Here is a 22,224-nt window from a genome sequence, read left to right on the forward strand (position 1 = left end):
CTGGCATGCAGAAATCTGAGGTTCCTGAGGTAACATAATCAAAAGAGGTAGCATTTCACTCATACAAAATGTGTTTGTTTTTTTTCCCTGAAGGACAGCAGTTAGAGCTTTTTAAAAATCATTCTCTGCCATCTCTTACAGAGGAGAGCATGTTTGTAAGCAGTTATATTTGGTTATTATTAACCTATTTATAACATAACTGCACAACGGTAACTTAATGTTTCAACCATAACATTCTTTGATATATGTATTTTTTCATATTAAAACATCTGTTTAAATGATTTCTTTTCTTGATCTTCATGCTTAACTTTGGCTAGGATTATTAACCTGTAGTATCTGTGAATTTGTAAGCCATTCATTTGGTTATTTGGTGCAATTCTGCTTTGTCTCCTCAGGACATTGTGTGTACAGTCTAAGGAGCGCTGTGAGGCTGTGCTTGGGATTGTAGGTCTGCAGTGGCCAGAAGATACAGACTGCACTCAGTTTCCAGATGAGAACTCGGACAACCAAACCTGTCTAACACCAGATGAAGATGTAGAAGGTACCTCCTACACATATTACAGCAAATAAAAGATTTAAATGGGTTCTCAAAGTCACTGGTGTTTGTTTTTTTCATACTTTTCCTTTAAATTATAATATTTAAACTGTGGAAATTATTCCAGACTGAGTTCCTCGACTCAGCCATGCCGTCTCTTGTCAGAATTCTTTGCTGGATTTCTTGCTCCAGGGAATTGCTAACACTCAATGAAAGAGTTCCTTAAAGATCTGCCAACTCTTTCCACTCCTTTGTCCCAAAATGGTACTGTGAGATGAGGCAGAAACAGTGAAAGGGTCAATTAGTGGAAAGTTATACCTGGTTTTCATTAGTTGAAATAGACACATAATTGTCAATCTTTTTTTTTTTTTTTCTTTTTTTTTTTTTTTGTCCTGGGGATTTCTTATATTTATTTCAATGCATAATACACCACCACAGTGGTGAGAAGAGTAGCTAGGAGATTGATACCCACGGTCTAAACATTGCATGCCAGTGATTTGGCAAAGCAATGACATTTGACAGCGGGCAGCACGGAAGGGAGAGCTCTGGAAAAAGTTGCTCCACCACGTTCCTGGTGCAGTTATGAAGAGTCTCACCTGATGCATCTTTCCAGTCTCACAAGCCTTCTATCCGTGTTATTTACCCTTCTGAAGCAGCCTGGGTGACAAATCAGTGCCCATGCTGTGATGAAGCCGTTGTGTGACGAGCGCTGTTTGTCCCTGTTGTGTGTCCCTGCAGAGTGCTCACCCAGTCACTTCCAGTGCCGCTCGGGGCGGTGTGTCCTGGCGTCCCGGAGGTGCGACGGCCAGGCTGACTGCGAGGATGACAGTGACGAGGACAGCTGTGGTAAACAGATGCGATGGGCTGGAATGGAGGACAGCTGCAGCACGGGAAAATTAGCTTTGTTTTTCATTAATTTGAATTGGCAGCATGAGAGTTCAGAGAAGGAGAACAACCTTTTTTTGTATAGTTAAAAGGATTGGGGTTTTTTTTAAGACAGTATCAGTAAAAATACTAGAGCAAGCATCCTTCTTAATCAACATGAATACAATTTGTGATAACTGATCATTTAGATTCTGATAATCATACTCTGGGATGTTTGAGTATTCCTTAAAGAATCAAGCTAAAAAAATTTCACAAATTTAATTTCATGTTGCTGAAGGCTTTACTGGGCTAACTTCCTGGCAGATTAAATCTTGAATCTGTAAATGTAATTTTAAATTTATACATGATAATGTTCTCCTTAGGATATGTACTCAAAAGATGTCATTATGATATATTGTGTTGCTGAAGTGGATTCTGCATGTTTTTTTCAGATTGGTCAATCTCAAGTTACGAGTACAAGCATAAACCCTCAGAGATTATTCTCCAATATGTTTCCGAGTTTACTTTTAGTATAGATGCTTTTGACTTTTAACTTAAGGGAATATATTAAGCCTGAAATAATCAAGAAATCTATTGGTCACTGTGTATCCTTCTATGCTGGCAGGACAGTTTCAGAAGGAAAAAGGAGTTTTAAATATTTATTAATTGACTAAGCTGTAGCCTTTAGGGAGGTCTCCATGCAGGCCTGGCATCCCTCGGGGCAAAGAGAATAATCATACATCACTAAGAATTTAGAGAAGAGGCTTATGAGCAAAGGATTGGGAAACATTGCAGCAGAGCGGGATTAAGGTGCACAACCTGTGTGGTTTTTTTTAACTGAGAATGGGTTAAGAGGGAAGCAGAGTTTATGTGAACAACAAAACTGTGGCAATAAGAGAATTTCTACTCGGAGACAGTAAAATAATTCCCAACACCAGAAAGCTAAAGCTAAAGCTAAGCTAAAGTTCAATCTTGGCAGCCCTATAAAATGCTTCTTTTTAAAAAGCAGATTGTTTTAATGTTTGCAGTAGCCAAGGGTTTATTTACCTGCAGTGTGTGATGTATTCTCAGTCTCTGGGAATTTCCAGATCATTCTTGTACTCTCTATTCTTTCTTTATTTCTTTCCCTTCCCCCACCCATGTAAAAAAGAAAGAAAGGAAAAAAAAAAGATATGCTCTCTGAAATGTGATTTAATATTAGGTCATTCTCTTGTTTGGGTTATAAAGGAAAGTCAGACCTGATGATCATGGTGATTCTTTCAGTTTGAAATCTCTTTACTTTGAATCAATTGTCTCAATTGTCCTCCCTGCCAAATATTTTTTTGTTGCCACCAATTTTGAACTCCTTAGAAAACGAATTGTTATGTGTCTTTTAGGATAATTTTATTCTCCTAGACATTAACATATGAAATATTGTTCTGATATGTAACATTCATTTCTCGAGTGGATCTCTCTAAAGTCTAGACAGAATGTCACAAGCAATCAGCAGAATTCTTATCAGAGTCTATAAATATGGAAGACTGTATCAGCTAGGAAATTACTGCTGTCAGGGTGACATTACATTGACCAGGGCTAATACTGTTACTGAAGAACAAAATGTCCTTGTAGAGCTCCAGGAGTAACTGTCTCTAACTTACTCATATTCCATGTGTGCAGGACAAAATCAAAACTTGATGCTCTTTCCATGTGTAAATGCACAGCTCAAATTTTATTAGCTTTATCCTTTTAAATTGGTTTTCTAGCATTAAAAAAACACTGAATGTTTAATTTGAAACCCTTGTATTTGAAGTGCTTTAAATGATAGACATGGAACAGAAGGAGGCTGAAAAAGACTGGCTACAGATTTCTTATGCTTAGACTACTCTGCCAAAAAAATGTAAGTTAGAACCATGCAAAGGGACTGAGGTTGCTCTCCCCCTGCAGAGCAGAGCTGTATTCAGCAGCCACTGTCTCCTTTCAGCAATGCCTGCCATGCTTTCACGTGGGCTTTGTGAGAGGACCTCTCAGCCAAGCAATTGCAGTGAAATCCACAGACTTTAGTGCCATCTACACTGGGATTTGGGGAGAAAATCTGGCTGAGATTACTGGAAGTGAGACTTCAGAGTGCAATAAAGTGTAGGGAAGGTAATTTTAAAAAAAAATATTATGAAAGATGTCACAAGAGTTTGTGGTATTAAATACAGTTGGTTGTAATTGAATGCATTAAATTGCTGGCTTCTGAGCTATGCCTCTGGCAGGGAGCAGAAGAGGGTCCTACACCTGCTAAAGAAATTGAGGACATAACATTCGTAGCCAATACTGTCTTTCACTATTTTCTGCAATCTGGGTTTTTACCTGTAGTGTTTTAGGTGAGAAAAAAAATGTGGTGGTCTTGACATTAATGATTTAATGATAATTGTGTGGGAAATGTCTATATGGATAACAATTGGTAGCTTCCTTCATGTTATGAAGGTAAGATCATATATGAAACCGTATCTCTTGTCAAAAAGTATTTTTGTGATGGGGTAATGTACATATTGACAAGTTTTCCTAGCTCTGTTTTCACTTCCCTTTCATTGAATTAAAAATGCATGTCACAAAAATAATTAGAGATGAAATATAAATACTCCAAATGGTAGATGATCTCTACCAACAAAACATTGTACTTGAACACTGAATTCAGTAACTAGTGAATTTTTCATAGGGAATTGTCTCTGTCTATGTGATTAGTTTTGGAGAGTCCTGGTACACTTCACAATGTAACACTGTAATGTGTGAAGAAGAGAAAAGGAAATGTATTTAATGAATTGTAAACACTGCTAAAAATTGACAGGTTCATAAATTATGGGGAGTTTAAGCTTTTTTTTCATATCAAGATATTTTTGTTCATATCAAGATCCTAACATGGCATTCCTTGTTCTATATAAAAGTAGAGGTTTTTTTTTCAATTATTTTTTCATTAATAGTCATCACAAATATTCTCAAGAAGGAGACCTGGAAAGTGGTGATACCCAAGAAAGTTATTTGATCATGAGGAATTTGTTTCAAAGGTTAAGGCTTGTTATTTCTCTAGGCTTTAACATTTATTTACATGTTTTTTCAAATCTAAACAAAATCAAGCACCCCACACATCCAGGTACAGATAAAACTTGAGTAGATTTTTTCCATTAATCCAGTAGGGATTCTCTGGTTCATATTTGTAAAATATATACTTCAGAATTAAAATTTCTTGGAAACAGTTCATTTGCTTAGTAACTTACTGCTGATATGCTTTCCCAGTTCCAGGTCCAGGCAAAGAGAGGTGCTGGTTTAAATACTGTTTTTAAATTTATACCTGAACTATTTACATGTATGAACATCAGGGCTAGCAATTGAATTTTCCCTTAGATTAAAATGAAAAGTATCATCTGTAGAACAGGCCAAACAGGCAATCAAATATCTGGCTTAGTCAGGACAACATGTAATATTTATGGCTTCCTATAAAACCAGAGCATCAGTCATGCAGGACATTAGTATGTCAAAGTATTTAAACTGATATCACAATAAAATATTTTATTAATTGATGGAAATAAAAAGTGGAATAAAACAAGAGAAAACTATTTTCTAAATTGTAGCTTGGCCTATTCTTAATTTCCTCTAGCTGACCAACAGGAATTTTTCTGTCAAAGCACTTTGACATAATTTTGTATTACTTCCCTTTCTACCTTTCATTGTGATTCTGCATCAGCACTGACAGAAAAAAAGTATGTATTTCTGCAGTGTTTCATGGAGATTCCATGCTTTTATAGGATTTGCTTTTGAAAGACTGAGGAATTTCTACAGACTGCAGAATTATAAAAGTTCTTATATTACTAGTAAATGTATTTCAAGAATAGTGGTGTATGGGTTTTGAGCTAATTGAGCTAATGCCTAAACCATTATAGATATGTATAATATACACTCATAATACAATTATTATTTCAAAAGCACAGAAATATTATGAAGTGTTATAATATTTAGATCCATTTATCATTGTACACTATGCCAATCTTATTTCCATTTCTTCACTGGTAACTATTCTTGGTACCTTCTAAAATTTATATTGCAAGTCAAGATATTTTGTGTGTTTCAGTACTTTTAAGGAAGAAAATAGTTGATTCAATATTGCATACAAGTATTTCAGAAGTGTGCTTCTCTGCCTGCAGGTTGTAGAGAAAGAGGTCTTTGGGAGTGTCCTTTGAAGAAGCTGTGCATCAAGCACACCATGATCTGTGATGGTTTCCCAGACTGCCCTGACATGATGGATGAAAAGAATTGCTGTAAGGACTCATGCAGTTTGTTACTCCCTTAAAAGGTTGATCACATTTTTGGATGTTGGGGTCCAAAATAAATCAAAGTAAAAATGTTTTATGCTTTCTATAAGCAGAAAGACTTAGTCATTCCCTCAGTTCCCTTTTCAGTTGGTTTGTGGCACCAATTTCTCTCTTTCCTCATCCTGTGTCCTTTGTTGTTCACATCCTTGGATCCTTGCTGGCTGTTTGGTCACTCTCATCCTCTTTTTCTTTTTCTTTTGTTTTTTTTTTCTTTTCTTTTCTCTTTCTCCCTCCTTGTTCTTGTGCCTTTGTAATTTTATTCCTTGTATATTTTTGACTTCTCTTCCCAAGTTTCCTCAACTTCATTTCATACACACATAGCTGATAGCTGGTCATTTTTTCCTTGATTTCTACTTCATTTTACTTCTGATCTGTTTTTTGGTAAATGTCCTTGTTTATTTTCTTTCCTAATTGGCATTTCTTAGATTCTGTGTCCCTACTTGGCTCCACAGATTTATTCTACAATCCAAACTGTGATAACAATGAAGATGCAGAGCTTAGGAGGGTGCACTGGTGGCATGGGCACAGAGTCCATGTGCACAGTGCAAGTCTGTTCAAAGTGCTGGCAGGGAGCAGCAGCCCCCTGCTCCCTGTGGGGGCTGCCCTCAGTTCTGTTCCCACTGTTTCCATCTGAGAATGGGATGGGAAGTGGTGGAACATCTGCACACAGCAGCTGCTTTGCAAGCTCCCACCCTGCATACTAAGCTGAGAGTGCCTTGGGATGTTAGCTCAACTTTGATTGATATATTAGTAGCACTCTGAATTGTCCTCTCTGGAGAAAACCTGGTGTGTGGGCATGCTCCCAAGACAAGGAAGTAGAAAAGACGTACTGGGAGAAAGTCTGCACAAAAAAAGGAGGGATCATTGGTTCGTAAAGTTGGTTGAAAACTTTTCTCTGAGTAAACCTGCTATTTTGGCATTTTTGCTGGGATATTTGGATATAATTTTGTGATTTAAAAGAAGTTGCTCCTGAGTCTCTGGAATTCTGTTGGTAGGAGCATTTTATGTGCTAAGTGAAGTCTTGAATATGTTTGCCAAAATGAACCGTGGTCTGTGTGTATTGCTGGATCAAACTTTGTTTCTTTTTGGGAAGCTGAAGCCCACAAAACATTTCTTAATCTGCTTTTTATTGTAAAGATTATTTATGCCACTTAACTTCCAAGCTCTGTGCTGTAACCTGAAGAGTGGAGGTGGTATTGAAGTGATTTACTTGTGATCACACATTAGGATCATGACAGAGAAAAGATTGCCAAAGAGCTAAGGTTAAGCTAGTTTATAATTATCAGGGCATATTTCATCTCTGCTTTTGATTTGGGGCTTGAATAGTCGAAAATGGCAGCAAAGTTTTCCCAGCTGAGTTTCCAGTTTTTGAATTATGCTCTCTCTGGAAGGTGGAGTTAAAGTGCTTTTTCTGGTTTTGCATGCTTTATTCCAGAGCTAGAAAGATCAGGGGTAGGCAGCACTGCCTGCTCTATCTCTGTATGGTTTTCACCGTGGAATACACCTTTTGTACTAGTGTTGCAAGCAAGTGCTTGGATTGTATGGCAGTAAAAGTGCTGTACATCAGCCAAACAAGGGCACAGCTGAATGCAGCTCCCTTCCATGCATTCTCTCCCTCTCTGCCCTCCCCCAGGTCTCAGACTTCCCTAATGATGAGGTTTATAGAAACTGGAAGTGTGTTAGTGAGGGAGGTACTGTGCTTCTACACACCTGCCTTTTGAAAGGGAGGTTGTTGGGGGAAAACTAAAGGTCATTTGCAAATGGAAGCTCTTGTGGTTCCCGTACTGAACAGAGTCTGGAAATCCATATGTAAGGATACCAGCTGTGAACTGGAATATGTCTATCAGTACAGCACTTCTCTACCTCTAGAGTGGAGATAAAAACAAATATATAATTTTCAAAAGCAAAGGTGAATTCAAAAAATAATATATAATTGCTGTGGATAAGAGGAAATAGATATTCATTGTGGTAAAATATTTTTTTCAAAAACCATGATGAACTAAACAAATTTTGATCAGTCAGCTAAAAAGCACAGAACAGTATTTTCTTTTACAGCTTCTGAGGGGCTTAGACAGGTTTCATATTAAAAGATCACAAATGATACTAAGTAATCACAGATCTTGCATTTGTAGACACTCTTCCTTCCCTCTGAATCGCAATGCCCTCTGTCACTGCATGGCAGCAACCACCTTCTGCATCAGTGGTATCCATGCTGAATTGTGTTGCAAATCTGCCTCACTTACTTTTTCCATAAATGTGATCTGTATCTACCTTCATCCTCCTCTCTTTTTCATCTCAATGTGAATTTCACTTTGATCATGTCTTTCTCAGGAGGAAGCCTGTTTTTGTCTTTGCAGCATTTTGTGACGAGAGTGAACTTGAATGTGCCAACCATGAGTGTGTGCCCCGTGAACTCTGGTGTGATGGGCAGGCAGACTGCACTGACAGCTCAGATGAATGGGACTGTGGTAAGTGTCTGCTCTGCAGTGCCTCAAAGTGCTGTTTGGGTGATGGCAGCAATCACTGGTGATTTAATTCAGAATACAGTGGTGGAGAGGTGCTCCCTCTATAAGCAAAGAAAAGACTGAGGTGAGGTTGGGAAAGCACGCAAGGAATGGGCAAAAGAGAAAGAAAAAGCTCAGTGTGAAGTGTTACAGTGCAGAGACATAACAAAAGTGGTATAGCAAGAAAATGTGTAGATGATGTGTGTAATCTGGAAGGAATTGTGGGCAGAGGAGAGATTGAGAAGATGCTGAGGTTTGGAAGGACCTTTTGAGAATCTTTTTTGCATGTGATAAAAGCAGTTCCTGAATTTTTATGTACAGATTAAGAGAGAAGAAATGGTGATGGTCTTTCTATCTAGATTATCTAACTAGATTAAGGCTATACAAAGTAAGGCTATCAGCAGCCCATGTGAATCTGTACTGGTGAATTAGAAATATTTGAGTTTATTCTTACCCTCTCAATGCCTTTGCTGTTCAGTGTCTCGTGCTGTTCACTCTTAGCAAGGTTCTGATAACCACACTTGCCTTGGTTTCAAATTGCATAGCTATTCAGCATGTAAAGCTAGGAAAAGTGCCAGCAACTTGGAAGAATCTTGAATGTAGTTGTATGTTTTCAGTTTTCCATCTATAAAACTATTTGAAATAATACTGAAGTTTTCTTCCTTTTTTCTTTCCAGTTACACTGTCTAAAAACAGGAATTCCTTGATGCTCCTGACCGTTCACAGGTCAGCTGCTGATAACCATGTTTGTGCTGATGAGTGGCAAGAAAACCTAAGCCAACTGGCCTGCAATCAGATGGGTTTAGGGTAAGGTCAGTAGTTTGTAGCTTTGATGAATTTCTTAGGACAACTGGAGTGCTGGAGTTAGGTGTGAACTATGATTGATCACTGCAATGTTAGACCTAGTGTGGAAATGGTGCACAGAGAAAAGAGGTAATGAAATTTTGTGAACTATGGCAGAAACAGAATTTCACTAAAATCTAGGCACTTTCACCACTTTATAAACATTGCACGATTGTTATTAAGAGTGTTTTAAAAAGACATGGTGTTTTGCCAGGCTCAGTACTTGAACTTACAGTTATTGCCGAGGCTCAGAAATGTTTGGCAATGTAATACTCTGTTTCTTCCTAAAGAATTAAAGCATACTTAGGGAATACAGGAAAAATCATCTTCATTTATTTGCTCTCTGCAATAAATACTGTAAGTTAGACAAGTGGATGTATTTAACTTGGGCATTTCTGAACAACAATTGTTAAAGAGAGGGTTTCTGTGTGGAACTCAGAAAAATAAATAGCCTCTAAGTGTCTTATTGAATGCACACTAAATTGTGGGAAACTGATGCAAAATATAACTGTTGGATAAAAAGCAACTTCAGCTGCCCTGATATTCACAGAGGAATATTACTAGGAAGAGGCAAATCTGATGGTATATAAGGCTATTTTTTCCCAGTGTGAATTAAGAGGTGTCTTTTCTGTTTGCTTTTCTCCACTACACAAACTGACATCCTTTGTACCTTTCTCAAAGTACACAGGAGGATAAAGACCCTGGGTTAGGGAGTCTGCACTTAATGTACTCTGCATAGTCTTGCACTGCAGGGATACTTGACATCCATTCTGACGGATGCCCGGAATTGAAGACGACCTGTAACTGGACTGCCTGCCATTCTAACACAACAATTTTATACTTCTCTATCTAGTTTAGTGTATCTAAATAATATTTGCATTATCTTTATGCTTTAGCTTTATATAGCATCCTAGTAAAGCTTTATAGAATCATGAAATATACTGAGTTGGAAGGGACCCATCAGTGTCATTGAGTCCAACTCCTGGCCCTGCACAGGGCACCCCAACAATCACACCCTGTGTCTGAGAGCATTGTGCAAATGCTTCTTGAAGTCAGCCAGGCATGATGCTGTGACCACTTCCCTGGGGAGCCTGTTCCTGTGCCCAGCCAACTCTGGGTGAAAAACCTTTCCCTGCTACCTAACCTAAACTTCCCCTGATGCTTCATACCATTTCCTTGAGTCCTGTCACTGGTCACAAGACTGAGGAGATCAGTGTCTGCCCCTCTGCTTACCCTCCTGAGGTAACCAGGTGACCTCAGACCCTCCTCACACAACTTCCCTTCTAGTTCCATCACCATCCTCATGGCCATCTTTTGGACGCTCTCTAACAGTTTAATGTCTCACATTGTGGCACCCAAAACTGCACACAACATTCAAGATGAGGCTGCCCCAGCTCAGAGCAGAGCAGGACAATCCCCTCCCTTGCCCAGCTGGTGATGCTGTGCCTGATGCTCCCCAGGACAGGGTTGTCCCTCCTGGCTGCCAGGGCACTGCTGGCTCATGTTCACCTTACCATTGGTCCTGACTTAAAATTTGGTTCTCTTTCCCATGATGCTTGCTGCTGGGAAAATAAAAATGTATTAAACTATCACAACACCTCTGATTGATTCCCTCCTTTTTCAGAGGGGTGCCTAGGCTGAAATCAGCATGAGTAGAAAACTACACCTTCCTGCTTTTTCACTGATGCTTGCTAACAGGTGTTACCACTCCTACACTTTTAAAAAATGTAAGAGACAAAAATGATTCCTAAATCTAACAACTCCATTTTCTAACAGTGTGGCATATTCTACAAATCAGTTTTTTCTACAAGATCTTTTTAGTAGGGACAGGCAATTGTGTCAAGGGCAGTGGAAATTTAAATCTGAAGTCTACAACTTCAGTTTGAATCCAGTACTACTTTCTAATTCTTTCTTGCAGTACTTCAGAAAACCAGACCAGTGTTTGTATTTCCTTTCTTAATGCACAGTTTTGTCAATCATGTGAAGCCTGATTTTCTTAGCTATTCTTCAAGTTTTTGTGGAGTGGCACTGCCAGAAGTACAGTAAATTAACTTTGAAAAACCATAAGAAAACCAAAATTATAATGTGTTACCAGAACTGATTTCCAAAAGGAGTAATGTGAGCAATATAGCTATTTAATTATTTTGTTAACATTGCAGAGGGATTCAGTGAAAATGTCACAGAGGCTAATGCTTTCTGTGTGGTGAAATGGAAGACTGTATAATTGGAGTTTCATGCTACTGTGTAATCTGATCTGAAGCCATGAACTTCCTCTCTTGGCATTTATGTCCTGTATGCATTATTTATTTGACTTACAACAAGAATGGCTGAATGTGAGGTTGACAATATTGGTGTTTTTAACAAGCTCTTTCTACTCACCATTGAGGGTGCAGGTAAATTAGACTGTATATTGCACAGAACTCAAATAATGATAAAATTTCTCCTTTTTACATTTTAAAAAAATTATTAAATAAATATGAAATGTTTTATGCAGTGCTTTTCTGCAAGTATTCCCAATGGGAACAACTTCATTTTACTCCTTCAGAAAATTAAAGCTGTGAATGTACAAATTCTGTCCACATTAGAGCACACTGCAGAACGGCCCAGTTTTGTGGCTGTGCAAATTTCTTTAATAATTACTTACAGCAGCATTTGATTTTGCTTTAATAGCTCTCTTGTTTATTCTTAGAGAAAAAATAATGCATGTGAGATATCAAACTGAAGACTTATTAATGCCTTAGACCAGGAACTACAATGAATGGTAGCTTTTAAATTTTTTTTTTTTTCTGTAAAGCTCTGCAAACTATTTTTAATAACTGTCTGGTTGTTTGCCAAATAAAAACTCCCAATTACTATATAATGTGGAAATGTTTAAAATATAAAGGCAGTGTCGTTCTAACAGCTTTTGGATATTTTACTTATTTAAAAAGAACATATTTTAATACTTTAGGCTAAATTAATCTGAAAAAAACAAATTAAGATAATGAAGTGATAGTGGTTAAAGTTAGGTTAATTTAACAGACAGTGGTAACACATTTTGCAGAGTAGCAGTCTGTCTGTTTGGAACATATAAACCTTGAGTCTGAATCAGCATGAAAAGTTAATTCTATTCTGCCCATTTCACAAAATGCTAGCAATTTTACTGGCTGTTTGCCAGTTATAATTCCACAGACGATGTGGTTTTCCAGTTTTTCGTAGCACCGCTCATGGAATGTGTTGTGTGATGCATGATGCAACATCACACAAAGCCACAAGTTCCAAGCATTGTCTGAAAGGCTTTGGACTAATGATGGCTGATGCTCAAGTTATGCAACATGTATTCTTAGCAGTTCTTATGTTTTCCTCTAGTACAAAAGATGTTAAATTTGTTTGTTTGTAATGCTAAGAGCTTAATGGGAATGCCCAAGTTTTAGGTTTCACGGTTTACAACTAGATGGGACTACCATGCCACCTAATCTGACTGCCTCTTTATGTCAGGACATATAAGTTTATTGAAAGACTTCTGACTGAGTCCCAGATTTCACTACAGTGAATTTAAATGCAGTCTCTGGCAATTAGTTTGCCTGGTGACACAGGTAGAGAACAGGACAGCAGTCAGTGTCACATCTGTCCTGGCACGTGCTAGAGGTTGTGCTGCTGAGGATGGGTGTACTATATAGGTTCAAAACATTGGAAGAATGTTGGAAGAATGTATTTTGTCATGATGTTCAGTTGGAGAAACCCACTCTCCATATGCTTGGAAGTCCACATAATTTGTTGATGAAACGGCAATCATAAAAGCATGGTCTGCTCAGCTCTGAAATTTGATAAAGGCAGTAGTGGAGTTGTTCTGTCATTCTGTGACAATATAGTGGAATAATTTCTCTTTCTTGGCTGCACTAGGATGATACAGCAAATACAATAAACTTCAAGAGTTTGTACTCAGCAGAGTACAGGGGAATTTTACTTCACCAGCTTGTTCTGGTCTGGTATCAGTGTAAAATTGCAGCTGTCTACCAAGTTACTTGTTTTTAAAAATCTCCTGTTATCCTCTTCCTGTGCCTGCTGCTCCTTTTCTTGGAGGCTGTGTCACAGGTGATCCACTGAAACCAGCAGCTCCTTTTCCTTCTTTCCTCTGCTGTAGCATCTGCTGTGTACGTATTTATGAAAGGGACAAGTTTGTTGTTGCAGCCTGGCCTTCTGTCTGTCCTGGTACTTTCCACTCAATGTCTTTGGTATAAAGTTCTTGAATATTTGACTACTGAGCAGTCAAGCTGCCAGACAAACAATCTCTTGTTTTCACATGATCTAGTTTGATTTTTTTTTATTACTTTATAACTATTTATGCAAGAGGAATAATGGAAGCTCAGCTAATGTTTTATTTGCTCAAAGAACATAACAAAAACAAAACCCAGAATCCTTCTGTAATACACATGTAATAAATTTCAACTTCTGAATGAAACTTCATTTTCTCCAAGAACAGACATGACATTTGGTGAAACAAATTCCCTGCCAAAGAGGAAGTATTTGTACTCATTAATTCAATCTAGATTTCTGGACCCATTCAACAGAATGTAGCATACTCTTAACATACATGAATCAATTCATGTTTTCTATGGCCACAGTATCATATTAATCCTGTAGATGATGTAGAAAGATAGCAAATTTTTCACATGTCATTTAAATTTTTAAGAATGGCAACTAATTACTCATTACTGAAATTTAATGAAAATAGATCAGTGGTAGATGTGGAAGGCTGTTCTAGTAAATTGGAGCAATAATGGACCAATGTCAAAATATGTAGACTTTATTGGAGTTGTGCTGGATTAATATCTGATAGATTATCTGACAGACATCTTTAATGCACATATGTAGTTTAAAATATAATTATTTGGATAAGGCTGTTTTTGAAGAAATCCCTACCATAATTCCTGACAAATTGTGACAGTTTCTTCAAATAGTCATTAAATGTGTGGTCAGTGCCCTCATATAACACTTTCTAGTTCCATGATTGGATATTTTATTTTTTTTAAAAGTAAAATGATTCTTACTTATTATTTTATTATCTCAAACATCCTAGGGGCTGTCTGAATGTGTTTCTGGGTAATTGGCCATGGGTGGCCATACTTGACCTGCAGAGGTCCCTTCCAAGCCCAACCATCCTGTGACTGGCTAAAGGAAATATACATGAATACTACCAAACCAGGAAATGTTCTTATTCTAATGATTGGTCACAAATCCTTTTTCAAACTGTTTTATGCTGTAACTTGTCCATTATAAACCTACTGCCCCTTTTTTCTTTCTTTTTTTTATCCAGGGGCTTCCAGATTCAAATTTACTCCATTTAACACTAAACTGATATTAAATCTCCCTGCATTGAAAATTTATTCTGAAATCTGCAAGTTGAAGTGTTTGGGGATTTTTTTTTTTTTTACTTATATATTGAAACTAAAATAGTGTAGATTTAGACTGGACATAAGGAATACATTTTTCACAATGAGATTGGTGAAACACTGGAACAGGTTACCCAGAGAAATGGCAGACCCCCCACTCCTGGAAATATTCAAGGTCAGATTGGATGGGTCTCTGAGCAACCTAGTCTATAATTTAATGAGGTGACTAAAGACTTTGAGAGGGGCAAGGAGTACAAGAAACACAGCATCTTTTATCAGCCAAGCTTTCAGGCAAATAGGTCTTCCTTCAGTTTTGCTCTTTCTGCTGTGTAATTCAGGAAAGTCTTATTTGACCTTCACACCCTCTCCTCAACTCCTACCAAGCATCCTAATGAAAGATGCCCTCTGCATATAAACCCTGTATCATTTAACACACAAGGTGTCCTTTCAGAGGTTATCTTAGCTCATGAAATGATGTCAGTGTGAGCTTTATATACAAAAAGTAAGCTCAAAAGTGTAAAACTGCCTATGAGAATATGGCTCTCAAGTTTTGTTAGAGATGAGAGAAGAAAAAATTGGTAATAAAAGAATAAATATGTTACATGTCGTGGAAAAACAAGCATAAATTACACTATGGAAAGACTTCTTAGTGAATAATAATAATTCTGTAAAGGATGATGTTGAACAAAGAAACAAGTGAATTTTGTTCAAATTCAGTGAATATTTTCACTACAGGGGAAAAAAAGGTTGAAAAATCAAGATAAGTGTTTCAAATTTTTGAAATTAAAGAACTAAAATTTTCTTTCAAATCAACATTTTTCTCTGAAATACATCCTGCATATTTTTTAAAATAAAAAGCTAATTGACTTTAAATGAAGGACTTTACATTTAATTTGAAGTTGAATTAATACTTCCAGCTAAGAAAATCTAGATTGTATTTGAAGCTTTAACTTCAGATGCTCCCAACTGGTATTTTTTTAAGTTTAGCTACAAAATGATACTTTATGAAACCTGTAATTACAGAGTCAGAGAACAGAGTGCTGCAAAATCAGCCCTCTGTTGTCAACACTGTTTTCAGCACAAATCTGAAACACAACCCCATACTAGCTGTGAAGAAAATTAACTCTATCCCAGCCAAAATCAGCACGCAGAGATAAAGCAAGCAATTTTTTTTTCACTATAATTATGAGTTAACTCATTCTTTGTAGGTTTGACTAATTTATCAGCTAGGAGATAGGACTGAGGGATTTTGAAACCTGAGAATATCACAGTGATTATCAACTTTCTACCAAAAAATTTAAAGAAAATTTAATAATATATTTTTATTTTTAATATTAATGCAGTGAATACTTTTAATTTCTATTTTCTATATTTCAATATGTTTTCACTTTAAAATTCCAGATATCTGTGATTTTAATGCTCTTAAAATCAAGGTTTTGATCTTTTACTCCATATGCTATGGTACAGCTGTGGCTTTAGAGAATTCTGCTCAAGACCAAGAAATATTTTAATCAATTTGTACAGACAGGAAACAGATGCTGTTCCAGCTGTGAAATAGGCCTAATTTGCTTTAAATTAGTGCCCATGTGTGTGTGATCCATTGCCTTCTGGCCTAACTCAAGGCTTCCTTTCTCAAACCTGCTGTCACATGAGGCCTGCAAGAATGGAATTACAGAAACTGAACTGATGTGTGTCACTGTTACTTGCAAGAAGCAAGTAACAGTGCAAGCAAGAAGCAAAAAGTAATCCAGTTTATGGATTATACTTTATTTTTTGAATGAGTTTTTCTGAGTGGAATAGGGGGAATGAGAAAACATAAGAAAAAGAATTGAAGACATTGCTGTACAGAAGTATCCCAAATGTGTTACAACCAGAATGATGACCTTCGTAGCCTAACATTAGTCCCTGCCTTCTAGTTTGTATTCTTTTCTTTTCATTATAATTTAGTATGCAAGTCATAATGTTTATTTTTCACTATAATCGTTGACTGTTGTGCACAGTGATCAGCAGTTAGCAGAGTAGAGTGCTCTGAAAACTTTTTATTAAATATTTATATTGTGTACACCTAAGTTATGTACAAACAGGGGGCACAAAAATCTGCCAGAGAGAATTTAGATATGGTTGATGTTATTTCGAATTAGGGGGATGGATCAGATGGCCTCATAAGATTTTTTTGGCTGAATTTTTGATAGTTAACATTTTAGAGAAAAAATGTCTTGTGGAAGAATTTTTTCATAGGTCCAAATCCCATTTAATTCTTGAAAGCAGTGCAGAAGACCTAATGAAAATGTGTGAAAGTCACACTTGTCTTATACCACTAAACTTGGTATTTCTATCACCTCAAATGTAGAGGAGAAAAAAGTCATAAAACATGGCTGTTTCTCATGCATCTATTGTAAACTTACTTTAATATGGAACTTCCCACAGTCTTGGAGAAGCCCATAGGCTGAGGCTACAGGAACCAAATTTATTCATTGAGTGTTACATTTGAGCAGTTTGAGCTGAGAAGGACTAGTGCAGCTCATCCTTATTAAGATTTATTGTGGATGAGAAAATTTACTACACATGAGAAAATTAAAATTTTATGGTCTGTTCAAATTTTTAGAACCACGTGGGTTTTAAAATAATACTTGAGTATGCAAATAATTTCATCCAAATAGCACTATGAGATGTTTTAAAGTCATGTGGTGCAGGTAGGATTTTTAATTTATTTTGTGAGTCCAGTGAGAGATCTGGTCAAAAAATCACCACTCAAAACATGTAATTATTGTTACCATGGTGTATGAATGTCTTAAGTTTGCAGACAGCATTAATAAAATTTCTGAAGTAATGTAGCTATTTTAGATATCTGTATACAGATATTTGTTGAACTTGAAGGTCTTGGAATTCTTTCCAACCTAATTATTTCTGTGATTCAGTGATTCAGTGACTGTTCTGTGAATGTCAGTGAATGATAAGATATGCTCTGGTGTGTGGAAAGTCTGATCTAATAACTGTTGGCCTTTTTTAAGATTCAGCTCTTCATCATAGGCTCTGGTCACTACAGTGTGTTTGTGGTGTGCAAAAGAATCATAAAATCCTCACTGTAACAGGCATCTGGAGAACATCTAGTCCTTCTCCCACTTGAAGCAGACCTGTTGCCAAATGGGATCAGTTCAACCACTGCTCTGTTTAGCCAAGTCTTGAAAACTTCGATGGATAGGGCTCTCTGTTCCAGGGCTGCTTCACCTTTCTAAAGAAAAAGTATTTCCTTTTTGTGTGCTGTGAATCTCCAAAGCTGTAGGTCTAGGCCATTTCCCCATGTTTTACCATGCAGCACTATTGAGAAAATTTTGTTTCATTCATGTTTTAACTCCTCTTCAAGTAGTTGCAGGTTGCTGCTGAATTTCCCCTTAGCTTCCTCTTCACAAGAATAAGCAAGTTCAGTACCCTCAACCCCTCCTTACAAGTCAGTGCCAGAGGCCCCTCAAAAATCTGAAAGCCATTTGTGTGATCCTTCCCAGTTTCTAAGTATCATCTTAAACTGATGTATCTCAAAACTGCACACTGACTGGTTCAATTTTGCTTTTTTGCCAGTGAAGGTAATAAGTAAAAGCACTAATTTAAAATCCACACCAAGTTGCTGAGCAAAGCAGTTATGGTATATTCAGACCAAAGGGGAAAGCAGAAAACTACAGGGAAGTTAAAGAGCCTTCTGAAAGCATTTAATAAAACAAGTCTTTATTTGTTTGGCCTGAAATCTTGAAAGATATTGCAACTTCAACAGGCCACTAAACTAAAAAACTGGCAGGAGATCTGTTTTTGAAGACCTAGCTTGATGTCTAGAAATAATTAACAATATAACCTTGTTGTCTTAGAAATTCAGATGTGTGCTACAGCTCTAAGAGGGACCAAGTAGAACCTGCTGGCTGCTGTGTTTCTGGAGCACAGGATGGGGCTGGTAAAATGGGTACCCATTGCTGCACCTCCCTCCTTCTCTGGGTGATTTACAGTCCCTGGTGTAATGTGTGCTCCTGGCCCAGCAGCCCCTCTGAAAGTCTCACAGTTAGAAACTCTCACCAGCCTGAATCTTTACTCCTGAGGTTTTCAGCTCATGTTCTCTCATTCTCTTGCAATTCTGGGAATGCTCTGGTCTCTACACAAATGCTAACCATTGTCTCCAGCTTTCATCATCTAGAAATGAGGCTCTTTGTTCCTTTCATTCTGGCTATTTCTCATTAAGTAGGTGAAAGGAGACAAGTGGCAGCCCTTGCCTATCTAAAAGAAAATCTTTTATAAGCAGAATCAAGGGGGGAACATAAATGCTTATAGAAGCCATTCTAAAGATATAAATTAAGGTATCCTGGTTTTGAGTGTTTTTTTATCAAACAGTGACCACCAAAGAAAAAAGGTATAGGTATAATCTTTTGACTTTTGCTTTACTTAAGTAAAATAACTATAAAATTTCATGCAGGTGTAAGTGTTTTGTAGGTTGTTACCTTGATTTAGAAGCACATATCTCCTTAATTCTGATTGTAGCATCACTGTAATCTGTAATCCAGAACTGCAGGTTTAATCAAAACAATCTGGTATTTGTATTAATATAGATTTGGATTCATCAAATGGCATGATATTTGCACCTTTTTGCACATTTTTGAGTTACATATTTTATGGATCAGAAACTGTATACAAGTTCATAAAATGCCACTGTACACAGTTGTGAAATGGTGAACATCATTGTTCAGAGAAGATCATGAGGCACAATGTCATTGTAAGAAAAAGGTTTGCATATGTTCGGTAGGAAAAAGGGTGGGAAATATGGAAGAGAGCAGATCTTTATGTGAATTCTAAAAGCAGGCACTGAGAAAGAAAGCTCTTTTTGCAGCAAACATATGCCTACACATTCTGGTTAGTAGATCATGGAATGATATTTGCTTAATATGCCCAGAGAAGGTTCTGAAAAATAAGTCATGCAACAGGCAGGGTCCAGGGCCGTGACCTCAAAGTTTCATTTATTCTGCCAGCTGTGTTGAAAATATTTCCATATGGTTACACTGACAACTTTACCATAAAACTGAATTCTTTGATCTCTGTTAGTTTATGCAATCAAGTGGGTAAAGAATGTTGGTGTTTTGTAAAGGTTTTTTTAAAAATAAATATAATCAGTACTGAGAATTGGATTGAAAGACAAGCTAATATCCTGGCTGGCATTACCAGGTATTATCATGAGAGATTAGGTTCAGAGGCAAATCTAAGGACACATCACAGGTTTTCTGAAATTCTCTCATTCTCTTTTCCATGAGTTAGGATTTGAAATTTGGCCTTTGACCGGTGTTTGGGAGCGCACTGTTTGAAAGTCCTTGTCATTGACAGGGATTGATGGCTAATCATGAGTGGTTCTGTGCTGGAAAGCTGCATGACACGTAAAGTAATTTAGAAATGCTCTATTTTTTCCATTTGGCAGTCAAGGTTTAATAAAATAGCAATTTCTTGAGTCTGTCAGGCAATAACTAGACTGAGGAAGTGGATATATGAAAATATGTCCTGATTCTAACCCTCACATACTTGTTAGGTTGCTGCAGAAGAATGGGTTTGGCATCGTCACCAGTGACTTGTTCTGTTTCTCAAAGCAGGCAGCTTGGACTTAGAGGTACTCTCAAGTCTTATTAACAAGGCCTAGACTGCTCTTTACTGTCAAATTTTAATGGATATCCAATGACAGGAATGTAAGAAAATACTTTTTGTGTTATCTCTTTTACATATGAAGATCTATGAGTTTTTTTGCATTTTGCAAGGCCAAGAAACTGTTGAAACAGTATCAATGTGTGCATTACAGTAAATGCCACCAGAAAGTTCTTGCTGTTCCTGATTCCAATTCTGCCTCTTGTTGGGAAATACAACGTGACAGTCATGTGTTGGCTGGCCTGGCTTCTCAGGGTGATTTCATTCTCCTGACTGTGTATCTGCCACTCCTGGCTTTGCCATATCCCTCAGATGTGTGTCTTTAGAGTAAACAGATATGTTAGGGCCTCTTCACCTTCATAACTGCAACACAGAAGTTCTATCAATGTCTTTCACTTGTTTCAGAGGACCATCCAAAACAGAAATTGTAATAGAGAGTGAGGAAATGCGGGACCAAAAATGGCTGAATCTGCACCCAGATTGGAAGAATAAAAATGCATCCACTTTACATGCACTTCTAGTGAATGGGTAAGTAACAGGTTAAAAAAGATCTATTTTCCTGCTGTGGGTGGTCACTTATCAGTGCAGGATGTCAAACTCTCTTGTAAGCTCTTTTTTCCCATGGTGTCTGTGTATAAATCCCAGCACATACTCATGTAAGTTGTTAAGATACTACAATTATTTTAGTGCCTACAACCACTGTAGTCTCTTTTGAGACCTTTTTATGAATCCTCTGGGCCCCCTTCTGGTACAATAAGAGCATTTGAGTGATACAGAGGTGATGCCTTTGAAGCACCTGGACCAAGCAGCTTTGTTAAATCTGCTGAGACAGGAAGTCCAGCAAGTACTATAGAGCAAAATCTGCAAACACATCTTACCATCCTCTGCAGCCTGTGTAGTCTGGATTCATTAATTTGGAGCAACCACAGCTCCTTCAGTAGAGGCTATATCCACTTACAGTAGGTTTCCCTAGCTCTGGATTCAGATGATAGTATATTCCTTTTAATTAACCCAACTAAACAGTTATTAATGAGAAGCCAGGATTTCATGGTTGAGACATTCAAAGTGTGACTGTGAAGAGCCAGTGAACTAGAAATCCAGACCAAAACTGGAAAAGCCATCTAATCCCCATTGGCAACTGCGTTCTTCAAAAAGCAGATTCATGGTTTCCCTATTCTCTTTGAAATGCCCAGCAGCTTGCAGAACATCCTTCTTCCATAGAAAATCCTTGTGTTTCACAAGAAAAGATTGTCTTGGGTAACTGCAGAGATACAATATGTGTGAAGACAAAAATCTGAGGAAGAAATCTACTTTTCTTTTGCTTGGCTCTATTATTTTCTATACTCAAAGTTTTCCCTAGTGGCAGAATACTAAAAAGATTGTGCCTGCAAGGACCTAATTTTGCTTTCTTGCATCTCAATTTTGTGCCTTTTTTGTTTTATGTTGGTATTTTCCCCATTCCTTTAAGTTAATTTATAGTTTTTCATCTAGAAGGACCATTACTGAACAATACTTGAAAGTTGTCTTTTTAACTCTTTGATTTTCCTTTCTCACTGTCTTTTTCCTCTAGCCTAACAGTATCTAAATGCTTTTCTCCAGAGTAATACAAGAATAAACACCTTGGGTTGTGACCAGATGCAAAGGCAGATCCACAATCATATTCTGCTCAGTCACTAAAGTGCAAAGCAGAAATTTCAAGGTACTTTTTGACATTTTTGAAAGAGGTCTGCTAGGAAACGTATGAAGTAATGGATCTGGAGCCTCTGAGTTACAAATTGTAGCTGTAAAAGATTTAATTTTGCCCAAAGTGCAGGTTAAAGGAGGGAAAGCATCAGTAATGAGGATTATTGTTAAATCTATAGCATAAATGAAAGATACATGTAGGAAACAGATCTTCCAGTCCCCCTGAATTCAGTAAATGGACAACAAGAAGTGAGAGGCTGAGGAGGAAGGTTGCATGAAGGCGTTTTTGTTTGGGCTGCATCAGGCATCCAGTCCAGATGTCTGGGAAGTGCTCCTGAGCCCTGCAGTCTGGGTGTATTCATCTGTGTCACCTGCAGCATGTAAAATGTTTGTGCTGTGCAGTATGTTGAATGTTTAAAGGAGTTGCCAGG

At 37.4% G+C, this 22,224-nt stretch overlaps 1 protein-coding gene across 2 annotated transcripts in view; it reads left to right on the forward strand.

The window, feature by feature from the left end:
- The window catches only part of CORIN (corin, serine peptidase), a 133,836-nt gene that overhangs the window by 86,672 nt on the left and 24,940 nt on the right, over window positions 1-22,224 (forward strand). For both annotated transcript variants that reach the window (XM_041403035.1, XM_041403034.1), the window contains exons 12-17: window positions 396-541; window positions 1,274-1,381; window positions 5,563-5,676; window positions 8,088-8,198; window positions 8,912-9,041; window positions 20,516-20,638. In XM_041403035.1, the coding sequence (XP_041258969.1) occupies window positions 396-541; window positions 1,274-1,381; window positions 5,563-5,676; window positions 8,088-8,198; window positions 8,912-9,041; window positions 20,516-20,638 (732 nt within the window). The remainder of the gene's footprint in view (window positions 1-395; window positions 542-1,273; window positions 1,382-5,562; window positions 5,677-8,087; window positions 8,199-8,911; window positions 9,042-20,515; window positions 20,639-22,224) is intronic.

This window comes from Onychostruthus taczanowskii, unplaced genomic scaffold (genome assembly GCF_017590055.1).
Source record: "Onychostruthus taczanowskii isolate IOZ18803 unplaced genomic scaffold, ASM1759005v1 scaffold2, whole genome shotgun sequence".
NCBI lineage: Eukaryota > Metazoa > Chordata > Aves > Passeriformes > Passeridae > Onychostruthus > Onychostruthus taczanowskii.